This window comes from Microcaecilia unicolor, chromosome 4, assembly GCF_901765095.1.
Source record: "Microcaecilia unicolor chromosome 4, aMicUni1.1, whole genome shotgun sequence".
Taxonomy (NCBI): Eukaryota; Metazoa; Chordata; class Amphibia; order Gymnophiona; family Siphonopidae; genus Microcaecilia; species Microcaecilia unicolor.
This window is the reverse complement of record NC_044034.1, coordinates 233,010,185-233,031,800: the sequence shown is the minus strand read 5'-3', so window position 1 is coordinate 233,031,800 and position 21,616 is coordinate 233,010,185. Positions and strand designations below refer to the sequence as shown.

At 41.0% G+C, this 21,616-nt stretch overlaps 1 protein-coding gene across 3 annotated transcripts; it reads left to right on the top strand.

Moving 5' to 3' along the window:
• Positions 1–42: 42 nt before the first annotated feature.
• LIG4 (DNA ligase 4) lies at positions 43–10,485 on the top strand. 3 transcript variants are annotated; one of them, XM_030201319.1, is made up of 3 exons: positions 43–247; positions 3,498–3,539; positions 7,324–10,485. In XM_030201319.1, the coding sequence occupies exon 3, from the start codon at positions 7,335–7,337 to the stop codon at positions 10,062–10,064; it is 2,730 nt and encodes a 909-aa protein (XP_030057179.1). In that variant the 5' UTR covers positions 43–247; positions 3,498–3,539; positions 7,324–7,334; the 3' UTR covers positions 10,065–10,485. The 3 variants fall into 3 exon arrangements, with proteins under 3 accessions (XP_030057179.1, XP_030057178.1, XP_030057177.1); XM_030201318.1 differs by lacking the exon at positions 3,498–3,539; XM_030201317.1 differs by lacking the exons at positions 43–247; positions 3,498–3,539 and adding an exon at positions 3,717–3,757.
• The last annotated feature ends 11,131 nt before the right edge of the window (positions 10,486–21,616 follow it).

The following is a 21,616-nucleotide window of genomic DNA, read 5'->3' as shown; positions in this document are numbered from 1 at the left end:
CACAACGCTGTCGTCATTAACGCAGCGTCCCCCTTTCTCCAGTTATCGCGAGACTTGGATGCGGAAGAAAAGATTAGATCAGTATTTGGTGATTAATACCAAGGAAGTCAGTCAAACCTCCTTGATTAATACAGCGACGTTGAAAAAGAAAACTTTGGTTTGGGAGAAAGCGGCTTCCCTGACGTCGCTATTGTATTCTCGCTGTCATCTGGCACTCAGTTTCACAAGCTTAGTGCTGTTGAGCAAGGTATTCGTGCGGTCCCATGTTTATTCTTTACCAGGGTTGATGCTTGTTTGTATGCCTGCATGCCTGTTAGGGTGTGTCATTTGTACTTGTGCTGGCATTGTAAAGTGTTGTAACTGTGGTAAATGAATGTTCTGCACTGTTGTTTTTATGGTGCATTGTATTATTTCTACTCAACTGTCACTTACTGTATTTCTGCTGTATATTTCTGACACCATATCATGTTATTCCTATTACTAGGATTCAGTCTATTTCGAAGTTTACCTTATTAATTGTATTTGTACTTAATCACTTCACAATTGTGTGATGTTTACAAAATTGTAAGTTTTAGAGTAAACTTCCATCACAGACTGAAAAGGAACAGAAGGGCACACGTCCCTGTAATTTATCCAGTTGCAAACTATGCCAAAATATTTCACAGGACCCCACAGTTATCCACAAAGGAAAGATATTCAACATAAAGGGATCTTTCACTTGCTCATCTTCCAATGTGGTATATATCATTCAGTGTAAAAAATGTAACAAAGGATGCTATATTGGAGAAACAGGCCAGATGCTTAAGACAAGATTCAATTTACATAGACATCACATGAACAATACAGCCAGTAGGGCCCTCACTCCGGTGGGACAGCACTTCACAGAACCAGGACACTGTACCAGTGATTTCACAGTGAGAATACTGAAAGGTAACTTTAAAACCATACAAGAACGTAAGACCTTTGAAGTCAGAATGATTGAATATTTTAACACCCAACAGAAAGGACTTAACAAGGATCTGGGGTTCCTAACCCATTATAAACCATAAAGCTGTATGTCTCTGTTGATCACCCCACCCCTCACCTATCCACACCCATCCTGTTAGAATATCAATGATATGCTTTTATGTCCCCATGCATACCTCCGACCCACCCCCATCCTCCCACCCTGTCAGACTGTCATAGTAATGCTTGAATGTTTTCACTTATATACACTGTCAGCTAGCAAATTTGCTTATTTCCGATCTGACGAAGAAGGGCAACCTTCGAAAGCTAATTAAGAAATGTATTAAGTTATGTCCAATAAAAAAGGTATCATCTTATTTTCTTTTCCATGTTTTATTTTGTTTGATTTCTATTGATAACCTTAAGAGTGGACTAACACGGCTACCACACTCCTCTACTTAAGTTTTAGAGCACCCTATACCTGATGTATACTGCCTTGGATGAATCTCATCATAAAGGTGAATAACTTACCAATACATAAATACTACTACTACTACTAAACATTTGTAAAGCGCTACTAGAGTTACGCAGCGCTATACAATTTAACATAGATGGACGGTCCCTGCTCAAGGAGCTTACAATCTAAGAGACAAGTGAACAGACAGTCCGATAGCAACTTCCTAATAACGTGCAGGTACAACCTCAAAGAGAGTCAAGCTAAGGCAATACAGTGAAGTAAAAAGAAAAAGTATTTACTCCCTCTTCTCATTTACCTTATTGTATATATATGTCTTGCTGAATGGCTTCTGAGCTTTAAACACAATGTAGTATTAAACAAAGGAAAACTGAGTAAACACACAACATAGTTTTTAAATTAGTACTTTATTTCAGGATTCAACACCCATGCCACCCATGTGAAAAAATAACAGCCCCCTTAGGACCCTGTTTACAAAGGCACTCTAGTAGGTGCCCATAGGAATATTATGGGCATTTACATTGTAGAAGCCCATAATACCTATGGGCGCCTACAGTGTTGGTGAACACTAAAACCACTAGTGCGCCTTTCTAAACAGGGTCCTTAATAATTTAATAAACCATTGACCAAATTTAATAGCTAGATTTAGGTGGTTGAACACAGACAGGTTTGATTGTAGCCAGCCCTGTTGAATCTAAACCTCACTGTGGGGTCCTTTTACAAAAGCACACTAGCATTTTTAGCGCATGCTAAAAATAAGCATGTGCTAAATGAGAGTCGCCTGTGTATTTCTATGGGGGTTGCTAGCGTTTAGCGAGCTCTAATGATTAGCGTGCCGTAAAACCGCTACTGTGCCTTTGTAAAAGGACCTCTGTATTAAGTAGTCATGATTTTCTAAAAGACTATTGTGCTCATTTTGAAAGCAGGTGGACACCTCAAAATGCCTAAAAAAAAAGTTAATCTACTAAAAACGTCCAGATCCCAATTTTAGACTGCTTGATTTCAAATAGCAAGAAAAAGTGTTTTGGGTGGGACTAGGGAGGGTCGAAAAGTAGGATGTCTAACAGCAATTTCCAAACTGGAAAAGGGGTCCATGTCTAAAAAGGACCTTTTTATCTAGACCTGTTTCAGTCACGCCCAAGTTACAAAAAAAGTGATGCACCAATGGAGGGATTAAGGCATGACCCCTCCTTAACCCCCAGGGGTTGCTGTTCCTCTGGCTTTTCCTTGAAAGAGAAACTAGAAAGGAAAACCAGGCTGTGTATCAGCTGCAGGTATTGTAACCATTCTGAACAAAGCAGCAAACAGGTCAGGTTCACTGTATCTCTATTTATATTTTTTTCCTTGATACTCCGTCCAGGAACAGAAAAATACTTACTGAAGGCTACTGAAGTGGTATACATTCAGGTATAGTAGGCATGTTTCTGTTCTTGGAGGGATTACATTTACCAAAAAATAAGTTATAGTGGGATTTAAACCCGTGTCCCTTGGTTTACATTCCACTGCACTAACCACTAGGCTACTGCTCTGTTCTGCAAGGACATCTGTGTGTCCATTTTTATAAGAATGCTGCCTTGTTTTCTCCTGTTGTTACGTTTCAGTTTGTAAAATGGTTGTTCGGGATGGAAGTCTCCAGCGTTAAGGACGTCCTCATGTATTTTCGAACAGGAAATCTGGATGTCTTTCCTGTTTGAAAATTGCTGTGAAAAATTGCTGTGAGATGGGTGGGTTTGATATTCATTAATATAAAATAAAGGGAAAGGTTAACATTTACATATTGCCTGATTGCTATTATATGTTTTTATTACCCTGGGTCTGATTTTTCCACTTAATACTAGGGATCGTCTTATTATGATGACATTTGGAATTATTAACAACATAGATCGTTTTGCGTGGAGGATACGTTTTTCATATTCTGCGCGTTTTTCACACTCTGCGAGTTCTTTTTGTGATGTTTGTAATCTTATATGTATTTGTTATATGAATCGACAATCTTTTATTTTGGCGCGATTTTTTCAACTCTGACCAGGTAATGACGTATAAAAGGACTTTATGTAACTTCCGTTGTCTTTTCCAGCATTACCAGCAGTAGCGTCCATTGGTGATTAGATATACAACAGTAAGTATATTCCCGATTGCAGTTTTTCATACCGTCCCACCTTTGGGTTCTTAAATATGGGTCACATTGTTCACGTATATTATGTTAATGCATGCTAGTTGTTGTTTTTTTGATAAATAATGTAAGTAAGACAGATCATTGGAAAATGGATAGTAACTTGTTGTCCTATTTATTTAGGCACACTGTATTTGCTGGTTTTTCTTTTATGAATGTTAAAAGTGAGTATTCAATTCTTTGACTAGTCTTCTTTATTCCACTATTTTTTTTATGAGTGTTGTGAGTATTCAGTTTATTTAGGGACTTGCTGGATTTGTTGGTTCCTCCTTTTGTTTTGTGAGCATTCACATTTTTTTTAAATAGTCTAGTTCATAATTTGTTCATTTTTATTTTTTAATTTGTTCATATATATATTTTTTATTCTAATTTGTATTCTTTTTTTTCATAGTTATTTATACTGGAACGTTCTTATTTTAGGTGTCCTATTTTTCCTTTTTTTTCCCTTTTGTGATACAATATGACTGTTTTTTTAGTACTCATTGAGGGGCATAATCGAACGCGAACGCCCATCTCCATGGGTGACTATCTCCGAGGACGGGTCCGCGAAGGGGCGGGACAGACCGTATTTTTGAAAAAGATGGGCGTCCATCTTTTGTTTCGATAATACAGTTGGTGCCGGGCGAATGCATCGGATTTGGGCGGATTTGAGCCGGGCAGTATCGGTTTTCAGCGATAATGGAAACCGAAGCTGCCCAGCTCAAAAACGAACAACTCCAAGCATTTGGTCGTGGGAGGGGCCAGGATTCGTAGTGCACTGGTCCCCCTCACATGCCAAGACACCAACCGGGCACCCTAGGGGGCACTTGTAAAAAGTTTAAAAAAAAATTAAAGTACCTCCCAAGTCCATAGCTCCCTTACCTTGGGTGCTGAGCCCCCCAAATCCCCCCCAAAACCCACCCCCCACAATTCTACACCATTACCATAGCACTTATGGGTACGGTGGGATTTGGGGGCGGTTTGGAGGGCTCCCATTTACCAGCACAAGTGTAGCAGGTAGGGGGGGATGGGCCTGGGTCCACCTGCCTGAAGTCCACTGCACCCACTAACAACTGCTCCAGGGACCTGCATACTGCTGTGATGGAGCTGGGTATGACATTTGAGGCTGGCATACAGGCTGGCAAATAAAAGTTTTTAAAGTTCTTTTTTTTTTTTGGTGGGAGGGGGTTAGTGACCACTGGGGGAGTCAGGGGAGGTCATCCCCAATTCCCTCCGGTGGTTAGCTGGGCAGTTGGGGCACTTTTTGGGGACTTGTTCGTGAAAAAAAGGGGTCTAAAAAAAGCGGCCCAAATTCTCGCTTCTGCCGCCCTTCTTTTTTCCATTATCGGCCGAGCGCGCCCATCTCTCCTCGGCCGATAAACACGCCCAAGTCCTGCCTTCACCATGCCTCTGACACACCCCTGTCAACGTTGTTCGTTCCCGGGACAGACTGCAGTTGGAGGTGCCCAAAATCGGCTTTCGATTATACCGATTTGGGCGCCCATGAAAGAAATGCGCCCATCTCCCGATTTGGGTCGAAATATGGGCGTCTTTCTTTTTCGAAAATAAGCTGGATTGTTTGTCATGATATAATACGATTATGTTCTCAGTATTCATGTTCATATTTATATGTACAAGTTTGAATAGATACCACTCGGATATACGAATATATTTTTTATTTATTTTTTAATCTTTAATTTATTTAATTTTTATTTAGCTTTGATACATGGGTATTGTGACATTGTGAATGGTTCTCTTGATAATGTTGTTTGATCAGTGATATATTTGTTATATTAATGTATTGTACTTATTAATGTTTATATTTTTAAATTATGAGGAATATTTGTGTTGTTCTTTTTACATATATTTTTCATATATATTTTATATATATTTATTTTGATTAAGTGTGACATGTTTTTATATTGTTTATATTTGTCATTTTATGTGTTTGTCTATTTTAGCCCTTGACGCAGCCCCTTTGGGCGAAACATGGCCTGTGCCAGGCAATTTCTTGGTATATGGTATTATTAATAAAATCTTTACAACTTTACATTTTATGTTGATCTGCTGGTTTATTTTCCACGTTGGAGTTTGCAGATCATTTGCATTGTTGTTTTTTGGGACCTAAATTGGTAGATCTGTCATATAGAAATTGCTAACAAAAACAAACAGGGCAGGAAAATCTTTCCACAGCAATCAAACAAGCAACAAACAGAGTGGAGGAATGTTCCGAAGAACGAACAGAAGTCCAATATCTGAGGAGGTCATAACAGCCGAAATGCGGACCGTGTCTGGTCTAGGTGACAATGTGATTTTAGAAGGAGAATAAACTTTTCAGAAGATATTGGACTTCTGTTCGTTCTTCGGAACATTCCTCCACTCTGTTTGTTGCTGTTACAGAAATCGCGTTCCTTCAGGGAGCTCGTATATGGTTTTATATTATCCTCATTCAAAGAAGTTAAAGTATAAAAGAGTGTTTGTAGGCCAATTCTCATATAAAACTACTTCCTGGTGGAATTCTTTGCTGGTGCTCATAAGATCTTCACAGAATTATCAACTTTTTTAAAAAATGCTTAAAACTTATCTTTTTGGAAAATTTGTACATCCTTTTTCGATATTATACTGCATAGAACTGTTGGAAGTAAAATGCAGGATAGAAATGTCAATTGTACTGTATTGTATTAGAGGCAGATGGGCACAGGAGTTTGAAGTCAGGCGGTATTTAAAAAAAAAAAACCAAAACAAAACAGTGGTGTGTATGGCATAGCCTCACAATGAAAGCTGTATAGGCAAATGGTTTCATAACTCAAAAGTTCAAAGGGTAGCATCAGAGGATTTTCAGTTGTGGGGAAGCAAGCATAAAGGCAGAACTCAAGCAGGTCTGCATTATTATTGGGAAAATGGGCAGATTCAAAGGGCCTGGCAATTTTATGCGAAGGAGGTAGAACGAGAGGACATGAAATGAGATTGAAGGGGGGCAGACTCAAGAAAAATGTCAGGAAGTATTTTTTCACAGAAAGAGTAGTGGATGCGTGGAATGCCCTCCCGTGGGAGGTGGTGGAAATGAAAACGGTAATGGAATTCAAATATGCGTGGGATAAGCATAAAGGAATCCTGTGCAGAAGGAATAGATCCTCAGGAGCTTAGTCGTGATCGGGAGGCGGGGCTGGTGGTTGGGAGGCAGGGATAGTGCTGGGCAGACTTATACGGTCTGTGCCAGAGCCGGTGGTGGGAGACGGGACTGGTGGTTGGGAGGCGGGGATAGTGCTGGGCAGACTTATGCGGTCTGTGCCAGAGCTGGTGGTGGGAGGCAGGGATATTGCTGGGCAGATTTATACAGTCTGTGCCAGAGCCGGAGGCGGGGCTGGTGGTTGGGAGGCGGGGATAGTGCTGGGCAGACTTATACGGTCTGTGCCCTGAAGAGCACAGGTACAAATCAAAGTAGGGTATACACAAAAAGTAGCACATATGAGTTATCATGTTGGGCAGACTGGATGGACCGTGCAGGTCTTTTTCTGCCGTCATCTACTATGTTATTTCTAGAAATCTATAAGTGCACATCAAAACACACAAATTTTTCTCATAGTTTACTGTCTTTGCAAATCTACTAAAATCAAATTTTAATATTAATATATAGATGTGTGTGCGTTTTCCAGAAGCTGCTGTCCTAACTGACTGACATTTGTTTTCCTCCAGAATGATGGTATTTCCACTGTGTTCTCTGCTAATCAGTTGATTTTTATATTTTTAGGCAGAATCCCAATGTCTGAAACACCTGCTCTAGAACCAGTGATGAAAACTGTGGCATCACAAGTGCCATTTGCGGATCTCTGTAGAACACTGGAGAAAATTCAAAGAAGCAAATCCCGACAAGATAAAGTTAAGCATTTTAAAGACTTTGTGGATGCATGGAGAAAATATCATGATGCCCTTCATAAAGAGAACGTTAGCACTGTGGACTCATTTTATCCTGCAATGCGACTTATTCTTCCACATTTGGAAAGGGAAAGATTAGCTTATGGGATTAAGGAAACCATGCTTGCTAAACTTTATATTGAAGTACTTGGTTTACCAAAAGATGGCAAAGATGCATTAAAACTTTTAAATTATAGAGCTCCTACTGGCTCACATGGTGGTGTTGGGGACTTTGCAATGATTGCTTATTTTGTACTGAAGCAACGATGCCCAAAAGAAGGCACTTTAACCATACAGCAAGTGAATACTATTTTAGATTCAGTTGCTAACAACAATGCTCTGAAAAAGAGAGAGATCGTGAAGAAAAGCCTCCTCAAATTAATAGTTGAGAGCACATCCCTTGAGCAGAAGTGGTTGATTCGAATGATTATAAAAGACATGAAGCTTGGAATTAGTCAACAGACTATATTTTCCATTTTCCATCCAGATGCCGTTGAGTTACACAATGTCACAACAGACCTGGAAAAAGTTTGTAGGCAGTTGCATGATCTTTCAGTGTCCCTTAGTGATATATCCATTATGTTATTTTCTGCTTTTAAACCAATGCTTGCTTCTATTGTTAATATACAAGATATTGAGAAACAAATGCACAACCAAAATTTTTACATAGAAACTAAACTTGATGGTGAGCGTATGCAGATGCATAAAGATGGAGATGTATACAAGTATTTTTCTCGAAATGGCCATGATTATACTCAGCAGTTTGGCGCATCTCCCCTTGAGGGATCCTTAACTCCATTTATTCATAATGTTTTCAACACTAATGTGCAAAATTGCATCCTTGATGGTGAAATGATGGCTTACAATCCCAATACACAAACCTTTATGCAGAAGGGAAGCAAATTTGACATCAAAAGGATAATGGATGATTCAGATCTACAAACATGCTATTGTGTGTTTGATGTTTTAATGCTTAATGATGATAAGTTAGCTCGTGAGCCCCTGAAGAAACGATATGAGGTACTCCAAAATCTGTTTACACCAGTAGTTGGTAGAATTAATATTGTGCATAAGAAAGAGGCCAGTACCAAGAAAAATGTAGTGGATGCTCTAAATGAAGCAATTGATAATAGAGAGGAAGGAATCATGGTTAAAGATCCTATGTCTACTTACAAGCCTGACAAACGTGGAGAAGGCTGGGTAAAAATTAAGCCAGAGTATGTGGATGGTTTGATGGATGAAGCTGATATTTTAATTGTTGGAGGGTACTGGGGTAAAGGATCACGGGGTGGTATGATGTCTCATTTCCTGTGTGCTGTTGCTGAGACTCCTCCTCCTGGTGAAAAACCGTCAACATTTTTTTCTTTTTGCCGTGTTGGCTCTGGCTACACAATGAAGGAACTATATGATCTTGGTTTGAAACTGGCCCCACACTGGAAGCCTTACAATAAACAAGGTCCACCTTTAAATGTTATATGTGGGCCTGAGAAGCCTGAAGTATATATTGATCCGTCTAATTCAGTGGTTATTCAGATTAAGGCAGCTGAAATTGTGCCAAGTAATATGTATAAAACCAGCTGTACTTTACGCTTCCCCCGTATTGAAAAGATAAGAGAAGACAAAGAGTGGTATGAGTGTATGACTATGAAAGATTTGAATGAACTCAGAGAGAGAGCTTCAGGAAAGCTAGCTTCCAAACACCTAAATATTGATGATGAACCTCATGAAAAGAAACGTAAAATCATACCAAAGATTAGTAAAGCAGTTGGTGTTATTGAGCATCTTAAAGCCCCCGATTTTTCCACTATAAAGAAAGTGTCTAATATGTTTCAAGATATAGAGTTTTGTGTAATGAGTGGAACTGATGATTATTCAAAATGTGAGCTGGAGAACAAGATTACTGAATGTGACGGCATAGTGGTACAAAACCCTGGACAAGATACTTATTGTGTTATTGCAGGGACTGAGAATGTAAGAGTAAGAAACATAATCTCTTCAAACAAAAACGATGTTGTGACAGCTAAGTGGCTCCTGCAGTGTTTTGAGACCAAAAGTATTGTGGCGTTGCAGCCGTGTCACATGATTCACATGTGTCCATCTACTAAGCAACATTTTGCCTTAGAATATGACTGCTATGGAGACAGTTACTGTTCAGATACTGATCTGGTTCAGCTAAGGGATGTATTCCAGAGAATGCATAACAATAAAAAGATTCCTGTGGACATGATTGCTGACTTGGAGCAACAGTACTCTTGTGACAACTTTTCATTCGCTATGTTTCGACACTGCATAGTTTTTTTGGATATCTTTGCAATTATTAATGATCCCACTACCAAAATTCATGCATCAGTACTAGATATTAAAGCCTTTGAGCTGCGGTTATATGGGGCCACAGTAGTTAAGCGTATAGAAGAGGGAGTAACTCATGTAGTTACAGGAGATGATCATACTCGTGTGGGAACAATAAAAGCTCTCCGGAGAACATTTGAAAAGAAATTCAAAATTGTGTCCGAACACTGGGTAACCCACTCATTGAAAGCAGGCAAACGGCAGGACGAAAACAAATATTTAATTTAAAGTAGGTTCTGTAATAATTGCACATTTTGATTGGTGTTTTTTGCACTAGTCAATAAACCTGGATATGGAGCCGTTAAAATCGCTAGAAATGGAAGTGTAATTAAAATAAGAACAGTTCTTTTCTTCAGTTTTGTTGTATAATCCTCTGTACTGGCTACCTCCATAATTTGGCATGGTGGCACAGGAAATCAAAGCGGACAAATTTGATACTGGAAAAAGTTATGTGCTTTTTTTGGGAGATTCAAATATTTAAAATGAAGCAAATATTTAACTATAAATTGTTTGTGCAGCTACTTTCAAAATCAATTTCCCTAACATTTATCTGCTGATTAAGGAGTCTGTATACTTTTAGGGCCCTGTTTACTAAGGTGCGCTAACATTTTTAGCGGGCGCTAAAAATTAGTGCATGCTAATGCTAGAGACACCCATAGGAATGCATGGGCGTCACTAGCATTAGCGCATGCTAAAAATCCTAGGCACCTACAGCGCGGCTTAGTAAACGGGGTCCTTAAATTGCATTGTTAGATGAATATTTAATTTTTAATACAACTTTTATGAAAATAAATCTGTAGATTTTTACTTATGTTATATTTTATTAAGAACGGCATACTGTTAACCTATGGAAAAACATTTATATTGTAAAAATAAGAGGTCTAGCCTTAAGTGAATTCCTGAATATTAAATGCTTGGTTTTGAGAACCTGTCTCATTTCTAGAACATAAATTTTGCCCATTAAAGGTGGAACACTTTGGTTCAAAAGCTTCCAGTTGTGGGTCACAACTCACAAGGGGGGAGTTAGAAAATGTTTGCACAGAACGCCAGCAACTTGGTTTGTCATAGGACCTGTAAAATTGAGACTACCTCTTAAAATCAAATTTCACTAATGTTTTCCCATTCTTTATTAAAAAAAAACTGATGAAACTAATGTAAAAAATTTCTCTCTTCCACATTTCAGTAGATGGGGATTTGGGAGAGGTTATTTTTTTTATTCATTCAATTTAATTCTCTATAAAGCATCTGTATATCTCCCTACATATTGGCAATTAGAGTTTAGTGTCTTCAAAATGTCTTTGACAGCTCCTTTATTTTTTTTTCTATGATCTGTCAGTATATTTTGATGTTGTTAGTGTATATTCATTGTTTGTGTGTGTGATTGTGAGATCTACATGTATTTATAATATTAAGTTTTCAGTAAGCCTTAAATAAAGTTTTTCTTTTTTAAAGTTTGAGTACCTGAAAATATGGATTTGTAATAAAAAAAGTTGACTGAGGGGCCATTTTACAAAGGTGCGGTAGGCTCTACACACGTGCTGTGTGCGCCAAAATGAGACTACTGCCAGGCTATCATGCCCCCTGGCGGTAATTTCAGATCTGACATGCATCCATGTAATGGAAAGATTTTGGATTGTTTTTCAGCTCTGCTTTGGTTGACAGTACACTCTGTTTGGCCAAAAGTAACTTTTTCTTGTTTTTCCCTCTTCATGCAAAAAAAACAAGTTGGAATGTGGAAGATAAGGCACAGCTCTAATTCATTTGGTATGTGCATGGGGAGGTGGAGCATATTTCGAGTTCAGGCTGGCCACATGGACAGAGAAACATGTGACCACAATTCTCACGCACAGTCAGTAATTTTCCTTAGCTCTGAAAATGAGTTCTAAACATAATAAAAAGGGAGGCCTCTTATAGTGGAATCAGAAGCTCATCTGTGAGTAGACGTATTGCACAAAAAGACCGTTCCTGGTCAAGAGACTCCTGGTTATCGCTCTAAACGGTGCTTCTCCAGCTGATGTAGTGATACATGACCAGTGATGTGATGTATGTATGTGCGTGTGTAAATATATATATATATATATAATATATAATGCTATATTTCTTTATTATTGCATCGTTACTAGTCGAGACTCCTGGCTTCGCTGATAAAAAAAGCCTGGATGTAGTGATGTATGACCAGTGATGTAATGATTGTTTCTCTTCAACTATATAGCTTTATCATTGTGTATATTTCTTAATCATTGTGTGTCTTAGACAATAATGACTTATACACTCTCTGTTTGAAGTGAATCTCTAATAAAAGTCTAATTTACCTAATATGAATCCAAAAGAATCCACAGTAATTGTTGAGTAGTCTGTGTTAGTGAGGCAGGCTGTAAAACCAGAGCACTAGATTGTGACGATAAGGGAGGGATTCATAGAAGGAATGGCACTTTTTAAGAGGAATGCGGAGGAGGGTGTTGAAATCCCATGTTGGTATGAGGTACCATATGATAAAATTGCAGAAATGGCTGCCACAGAAGTTGAAACATTGTATACTTTTGTTACCATTACGAGCAGCTTGGAGAGGTTTGGCGAGGAAGCTAGAGGGTAACCCAAGTATATCAGAATTGTTGTCTATAAGGGGAAATCTGATGTTCTCACCAGGGTTGGAAAATCTGGCCTTTATACAATGGGAGGAAAAAGGTCTTGTATGTTTGAAGACGATCTTAAATGGAGAAGGGAAATTAAAAACTTTACAACAACTCGCACTAGAGGGAGACTGGAGGCACATTTCTAGTTATGGTCAGATGAAGCATTATATTCAATCCCTGGATGGGGAAGCGCTTAAACTTCAATTAGGCGAGAAAATTCAGAAATTTTTTGATGATATCTCAGATGAAGCCCCATCAATCTCGCAGCTTCAGAAGAAGCTATGGACCTTGACGCCACGAGTGGGATTGACTCAACTCCGTCAGCGGTGGGAGGCAGACACGGGGGCAGATTTATCTAACTGGGATGTTGAAGCCTATATTAAAAGTATTCCCCGACTTATCAGTGGAGCCAATTTCAGGGAATGTGCATTCAGGGTGTTACACGGAGCCTATATCACACAAGCTCAACTGTCTCGAATGGGAGGGATTTCTACACCAAAATGCTTGAAATGTAATCTTGTGGAGAACACTTTTTACCATGCATTTTGGGAATGCACAGTGATTCAGAGCTACTGGCAGAAAGTAGCAAATTATTTGACTTCACTGATATCACGTAGAATAGTGGGTACTCCCCTGCAATTGATACTAGACTGCCCAGGTGCATTTTGGGGCTTAACTACAGATGAAGCACTTTTATGTCGTAAGCTGTGTCTGTTGGCGAGAAAATGCATATTACAATCTTGGACTTCAGATAAGCCTCCTGACTATTGACATTGGCGCAACCGGACACACCAACTGATGACATGGGAAGCAAGGGAGGCAAAAGGTTCTTGCCGCCGTAAGGCGCATTTTCTAAAACTTTGGGGGACAGTGTTAGACACATTAACACAAAGAGGACGGAGTCTAATACTTAACACGTTATGACCGAGAAACAGGCAAGGATACACATTTATGACCTTACATCTACATGCACACGTCCGATGGGGAACAAGGGGGGAAAGGGTAGGGGGCGAGATAAGGGGATGGGGAGGTAGGGAGGGAGCTTTATAAGAAGTGTTCGCTTATTAATTTGTTATAAAAAGTTCCTTTGAGCGTTGGTTTAATTGGAAGGTGAAAACACTAAGATGTGAGTTGTGTACCATGTTCAATATGGCTGAAAATCTTTGTCTGTCACACTTAATAAGACCACAAATTAATGTATGCCCATAAAGTGTGTGTAATCTTCTGGAATGCAGGTAGAAACATTACAGTGGCACAGGCTGATGATAAATTGGCTGTTAGAATACCTGCCTGATTAGTTATAAGTTCGAAATAGTTTTATTATATAATGGTTTAAAGACCATATAGGTCATAGTTTAATAGTTAACAGGGAATACGGTTTACATGCTGTCCATAAAACAGCGAGCAGAGGAGGATAGTAACTAAATGATTGATGATTGTATGGAACATCTTGTATTGACTGCAGGAAATCTTGAATATTTAAATGATGTTATGTCAACACTGAATACGTGAATTCCCTGTATAGTCACTAATAAAACAATGTATAAATTGCATAGGGACATCCCTAATATTAAAGAGGGGGGATGGGGACAAAATGTGAAAAGTTGATGGCAATCTGTAATAGGTTAACAAAAACTTTCCCTGTGAACATTTATATTTTTGAGGCTGTGTACAAAAGAACAATGGATTGTATTTTATTGGAGTGTCATCAATAAAAACGTTGAGAAAGAAAAATTGCAGAAATGGAGCGACAAGTGTGTGATTTACGTAGTCAAAATGTGATGCTTAATTGTCAGAATAAGTTACTGACTGATAAGCTGAATACATATCAAACCATAACTGAGCGTACTGCTGTAAAAGAGGTACATTATAAATATAAGGAGAGGGGGTCACGTGATGCCATTGGGCTGAAAGGACGCTCGAAGTCCAGCTCCACTCCTTTCGCGCAATTATTGGCAAAATACTCTGCTTTCCCACACCCCTAAGCAATAAAAATATAACACTGTGCTCCGCAGGCATCAGAGGAGGAAGTTGGGTGCGGAATTGAAAAGGTGCGGTGGGGCATGCCTGCAAAAATTCCGCGGCTGGTACGAGATCGCGCTCAAGCAGGGAGCCCCAAAATGGCGACGTCTTCGTCCGCTCCTGCGGTTATAACATTGCAAGAAGAGGCAGTTCAGGAGCTGACACAAAAACTTACAGCAGTATTAGACGATTGCATGGCGAAGATCCAGTCGGCGGTGGACTCTATTAATGAGAAGCTGGAAAGGCAAGCAACCCGACTTCAAAGCGCAGAGGAGAGAATCGGCAGGCAGGAAGTCAGAGCGGAAGCACTAGAGAATAGACTAACAACAATGGAAGCGCTCGAGAAACAGCTAGTTCAGCTCACAGATGATTTGGAGAATAGGAGCAGGTGAAACAATATAAGACTCGTAGGATTACCGGAGTCAGTGCCGGAAAAGGAGCTGAAATAATTTTAAAATGGCTCCTCACACAATTGAAGCTGGAGCAGTTGAAGGACAAAATAGGAGTGGAGCACATCCACAGAGGGGGAGCTTCACGAGAAGCGCCTCAGCGTCCCAGGCCAGTACTAGCAAGAATTCTAGATTATGGACATAAAGAACAAATCGTGCAGGCATACAGAGCCATGAAGAACTTGGATTACAATGACGCGAAGGTACTCCTGTTCCAGGATTACTCGGCAAGAGTGTCTGATCAGAGGCACTGTATGGGTCAGTACTGTAAGACCCTATTTGATAAAGGGGTCAGATTTACTATGATGTACCCAGTATGGGTGACACATGAAAATAAGACCTTGTATTTTACTGACCCCACGGAGCTCAAGGCTTTTGTGAGTAAAGTATGGGAGAGAGGGGCTTTTTCAAAGAGCCATGAGCCCGGATCAGATATTGGAGAGAATTTTATTTAAGACTGAGTTCTGGTAATGAGCCTGATGAAAAATGAAGAAAAGAAAGAAAGAAAGAAAAAAAAAAGTGCGCTTCCCAAGAGTGAACAATAGTAAAACACTGAGGAGGACAGGAAGAGGTGATAATAACTTAAAACTCTATGGGGAGTGCAGAAATATGTTGAGCACAGTTAATACGAGTTAGACTGGAATACAAAAGTCTGTTATGCAGAGCCTTAAGTGAACTGTAAGGAGCAGGAGGAGCGTGCTGCCTGGGATGGAAGCAGACAATGTCAGCGTGTGAGAGGCTACCAACCACTGGAGGGAGAGCGCAAGTAGAGGAGATTAGACAACAGTATATCCGAAAGCTTGACGACAAAGAGATTGCTTGGTGATATAATCTCATGTTGCTGGTTAAATTGTTGTTTTTTTGTTCAGTTTACCAATGTTAGCTGTGCTGAGGGTTATGGAACTTAGCGGGGTAGAGGGTGTTTGTGTGTGAGTTTAAAAGCTGAATATATGAGGCAGATGGTGGAGAGCACGTAGTGTGAATGATGTCTGAGCAGCAAGGGGGGGAGGAGAGTGCTAAGGGAGGAGGGCGGGACTGGACATAGGGAAGAAAGAGAGGAATTATGGTGTGGCTGAGGGAGCTACTAGTGTTGGGGGTTGTCTTTCACATGGGACGGGAGAGAGGGCAGGGGAGGGATATAGAGTAGGGCAGGGTAGGGGGATGCAACACTGTCTGGGACTTGTTTATTGATCACAGATGCCATGTGGTAGGGACAGCAAGCAAATACTGGTGGGGGGGGGGGGGGCTGAGCTGGACGGCCACCTCCATAACATTTCTTTTGAGTGATTGCGTGCAATATTTATATAGAAGGTGGATTGGGGGATGAGCAAGATTAGAATAGCTACACTTAATGTAGACGGGATTCACTCACCTGTTAAGTGCACAAAAATACAGAGTTATAGTAGACGCATGAAGGCGGCTGTTATGCTAATGCAGGAAACACACCTTTCACCATCAGAGCATTTAAAATTAAAAAAAGGCTGGGTGGGCGAGTTGGCATTTGCCTCTTATAACAGTAGGCAACGGGGAGTGGCCATTCTTATCAATAGGTCCCTGGCGTGCACTAAGCACAGAGTTATTCAGGATCTGGAGGGAAGATATGTCATATGGTCGGGGACAATTCAGGGTGCCAAAATAGCATTATGTTCGATCTTTGCCCCAAACGTGTACTCCCATAAATTCTTTTCCGAAGTGGTGGCAGCGCTGGCCCCGTTGAATGAGTATAGGCTAATAGTGGGTGGAGATGTTAACATAACAGCTGATTCATTAATAGACTGCAGCCCCCCCCCGAAGCCCAGGCAGAAAGCTGCGAAAAGTAGGGGAATCAACTTTTTGATGTAGGAACTGGGTATGTTAGATGCTTGGCGCGTGTTAAACCCTGATGCTCATGAGTATACTTTTTATTCCAATGTACATAAGGTACAAGTGCGATTGGATTATATATTGCTGCCTGCAGCATCATTGTCTCTGATACGGGAGGCAGGGGTAGTGTCAGATCACAGTATGGTGTGGGTAGATTAGGGGGGGGGGTGCCAGGAGAAGACCCAGTCTTCTGGCTGGAGAATGAACCCTGCTTTATACCAAGACCAGCATTTCAGGGAATATTTAATACAAGAATGGGAGGAATTTTTGGAGAATTAACAATACGTCAGCAGTAGACCCGGTGACCCTTTGGGAAACAGGGAAAGTGGTAATGAGGGGTAGGATAATAGCATACACTAGCAGGATGCGAAAAGAGAGAGACTCTGAGCTGATTCATCTGCTAGGAAATCTCCAAGCGGCAAGAATGGAGCTCACCCGGGCTGACAAGCATAGCAGTAGAGGGAACTTTTGGCAACTTAAAAAGCAGATTAATGAAGTGTTGAATCAGAGGGCCAGATTAGATGTGCAGCTGTACAAGTATAACCTGCACAGGTGGGGAAATAAGATGGGAAAGTTGTTAGCAATGATGGTAAAGAACAGGTCAGCAAAAAAAGCGATCACAAGCATTAAAGATAAGGATGGTAATGTATTAAAAGCGGAGAAAGACATACAAAAGGCATTTGTGGGTTTCTATCAATCCCTATATGATGCAGGGAGCTGTGATGTGCAGGAAAGGGATACATTTTTTCAAAGTTTAGGTATGCCAAGGTTATCGTCACAGCAACTAGAAGCTTTAAATGCCCCATTTCAAGGTCCCGAAACTCAACAAGCTATTAAAAAACTTAAGCTAGCAAAAGCTCCAGGGCCGGACGGACTGGGAGCAGAATTTTATAAAATTCTGGGAGTTCACATAACTGGCCCTCTAGTAGAGCTATGTCAAGTCCTATGTAAACTGCAGCAACACACAGGCCGATTGACACATGCTACCATAGTAGTGCTGCCGAAGCCTGGCAGAAATGAAGAGCAGAAGGGATCGTATAGACCCATATCATTACATAATCAGGATGTGAAAATTTTCGCAAGCATTATGGTGGCCAGGTTAGGCAAGATATTGCCAGTGCTGGTGCAGGGAGATCAAACAGGTTTCGTACCAGGGAGATACGCTTCCACCAACATCCTACGGGTACTCAGGGTGATGCAGGAGACACAAGGAAAAGATGGAGATGCTGTAATTACCAGCTTGGACACTGAAAAAGCGTTTGACAAGGTGCTATGGGACTATTTGTTTTGGGTATTGCCTCAGTTTGGCATATTTGGGGAGTTCTTGACGGGGATAAGGGCTTTGTATAAGGCTCCAACCGCACAAATTGTAATTAATGGAAGCCTTACAAATCCATTCTCACTGGAGAGGGGACAGGGCTGCCCGTTATCCCCTATGTTATTCGTTTTAGCATTAGAGCCGTTGGCATGTAAAATAAGGCAGTCCAAGGAGCTCAAGGGTATTCAGGTAGGGAAACAGGAGTACAAAATCAACTTATTTGCTGATGATATGTTGATATTTTTGGAACAGGCGTCTGAGGGGATTCCAATATTGGTGCAATTGATACAAAAGTTTGGCAGCTTTTCAGGACTTCGAATTGATTTTGACAAATCCGAGGCTATGGCATTATCGAACAACTGTAGATGTCAGCAACAGAATGAGTTCCCTTTTACATGGGCAAAGGGGCCATTAAAGTATTTGGGGATACACCTGCATATGGATGTTGATATAATGTATACAAAAAATGTTCTGGAAAAACTGGATAATATTAAGGCTTTATGTAGTAGATGGAGAGATTTACCTATATCATTTCTGGGGTGGGTGGCGTTAACAAAGATGGTGTTACTCCCGAAAATTTTATACTCATTACAAATGATGCCACTGTGGGTTCTGCAGAAAGATGAATCAATCTATAAGAGTATTATTACCTCTTTTATATGGGGGGCCAAGAGGGCGCGAATAGGTTACAACAAGTTGGTTAGGGATCGCGCCAAGGGGGGGTGTAGGTTTGCCAGATTTACGCCTGTACAATGTAGCTGCTCTTATGAGATGGATCCATGAAATTCATACAGGACATTTTAAATTTGCGCCTGAGGGGATTTGGGAGGATAGAGGGGCAGACATCTCAGTATTCAATGGGTTTCACTGCAGGGGTAAGCACAAGATATCCGACCTGGTGCGGCCGCTGAAAAAGGCCTGGGACTGGTGGCGCACTAGACTATGAGGGGCAAGGGGTACATCACCGTTTGTGGAAGTTTTACGCAATCCAGAGTTCAAAGTGAGCCAATCAGGGTCCCTATTCACGCTTTGGTCAAAGGGGGGCTGCAGATATATTGGACAAGTAATCGAAGCTGGAAAGGGCAAATGTCCAACTTTTTCTGAATGTCAGCAGGCTTGGAAACTTCCTCAAAAATGTTTTTACTCATTTTTACAGTTGAGACATTACTTGGAGGCCCTGAGAGGCTGGAGTGGGAGTTGCGGTTCTTTTACGGCTTTGGACCATTGGTTTATGGCTGTACCGGGGGGCGCAAAACTCGCTGTCCCTGTGGTATAGGGAGGGTAGGGAACGTAAACCCTTAGGGTTTTTCAGAGTGCAATAGGAAGAATGGAGTGCACGTTTGGGGAGAGAGGTTTCAGAATGTGAACTGTCTAGATGTTATGAGTTGGCCTTTAAGGCTACGCCAAATGAGGGGTTACACAAGCTTCAATATAAAGTGCTGCACAATGCATACATTACTAGACGTAAGGGGCAGGCAATGGGTCTGTGGGATATGGACACGTGTAATAAGTGTAACATCCTTAAGGGATCCCTTGTGCATTAGTTCTTGGAGTGTAGCACACTCTAAGAATATTGGCCCAGGGTGGTGGAAATGTTAGAAAAGGTGGTCCAGGGATCGTATGAGTGGACATATGGTATTCTGTTAATGGGTTCAGATAAAGAATTGCAAGAACAGGGGCTAGCCGACAGTGGCTGTCAATATATTCTGCTGGCCTTGTTGATAGCCAGAAAGGTGATACTACAACACTGGACAAGCAAAAGCCTGCCGCCAATCGATCAATGGTATGGATATATGCGTCAGATGGCTGAGTGGGAGATTCGAAGAACAGAGAACCTGGCGAGTAAGACATCTAAGGAATATGCCAACACTTGGAGGCGGTGCTTGGAGTGCATTCCCAATCGCCCTTTCCATAGTACTTTTAGTGCTGGTTCTGTGTCGGGGCCAAGTAACTATGTTACGTAAAACAAGTCCTAGATGGGGGGGGGGGGGGGGGGTAGGGGGCTGGGCAGAGGGGGAATTGGGGGGTGTACCTCAGAAAATTAACGAGCGAGAGCGAAAAAGAGCATTAAGAGTGTTTAGATCTGTTTAATGAGATGGCAAGGAGTGTATATCTTGTATAAATGAATAATCTGTAATGAGTAACTAGATGTTGATAATAAGCTACTACTACAGTTTGAATTTTACGTGTATTGGTCAAGTGTTTGTATTAATATGCTCTGCTTGTTATTAATAAAAAGATTACTCAAAAAATAAAAAAAATAAATATAAGGAGAGAAGGGGGAAAATTAATAAAAAGAAAATATATTTATGCATTACAGGGTTGGATTCGTAGTCCCACCATCTCATGTGCAGGGGAAGGGGCCTCATGCGGCAGTGGCAGCAGCCCAAGAAAAATGCCAGGCTTCAACTGGAAGAGGGCTTCCACTGGCAGGGCTTGGGGCTCAGCTCATGTATGTGAGGTTGCGGGGGGGGGGGGGGGGGGGGGTCTGGACAAAATTTTGTGCACCTCCATTTTGTGCTGAGAGCTCCCCACCAAAACCTGAGGTCTCTGGGGTTGATATTCAGACTGGTCTATATTCATACTGGTTTAAGCAGGCAGGAGAGCTTCCTGCCTACTTAACCACACTGAGCAGGCCAGTTGCTGATGTTCAGTGGCATTTAACTAGGCAGTGCCGCTGAATATTGGCTCTGAAAGCCATGGTACTGCCCAGGTAGTGCAGCGATGGTCTGGGGGTAGAGTCGAGAAGGAGCCAGCAGTTATGTGGGTACTGGATATATTCAGTGCCAGTGCCTGCAGAGCTAAGAGGGGCAGAAAGGGTTGCACAAAGGCATAACTTCCTGGCTGCTGCCTGACCCTAGATATTCAATACAATTGCTGGAAATGGCCCATCACTGAATATCCAACTTTAATTCTGCTTGCAGCTATCAGTGGCTTAAAATCTGCCGACCGCTGCAGGCTAAATATTGACTAGTATATGAATGGTTACTCTTCTGTTTGGAAGTAGCAGAGGAAAAATACCTTCAAAGGTTATGTGTTCAGTATTAGGTATGCTTCTTGCAGCAGCATAATTTGGATGATATTTTCTTAGCCTAAGTAAAGATCCTCCTCCTCTTAACTGGGTAGTACATATTCTGTTTAAAAAATGTTTGTTCTAAACTGTATTGACAAGTCTGTCTAGTAATATTGTATTTATATCACCAGGTGGCTCCAAATCTCCATACAGGCTTCTCTCAGATGCCTCAAATATGGTCCACAACATAGTCTAAACTGTAACAGACACATAGAAAAAAAATCCAAACATACAGGGCCCAATATTCAGACCGCAGGAAGGAGCTTGGCTAACTCCCGCATTCAGCAGTCAGCCCGGATATTCAATGCCGGGCCGTTTCCGGTGACCAGCATTGAATATCGGATGTTTTTTTTGCCAGTTTAAATTTAACCAGCCAAGCCGATATTCAGCGCTGTCCGGTTAAATTTAAACCCAGGCAATTT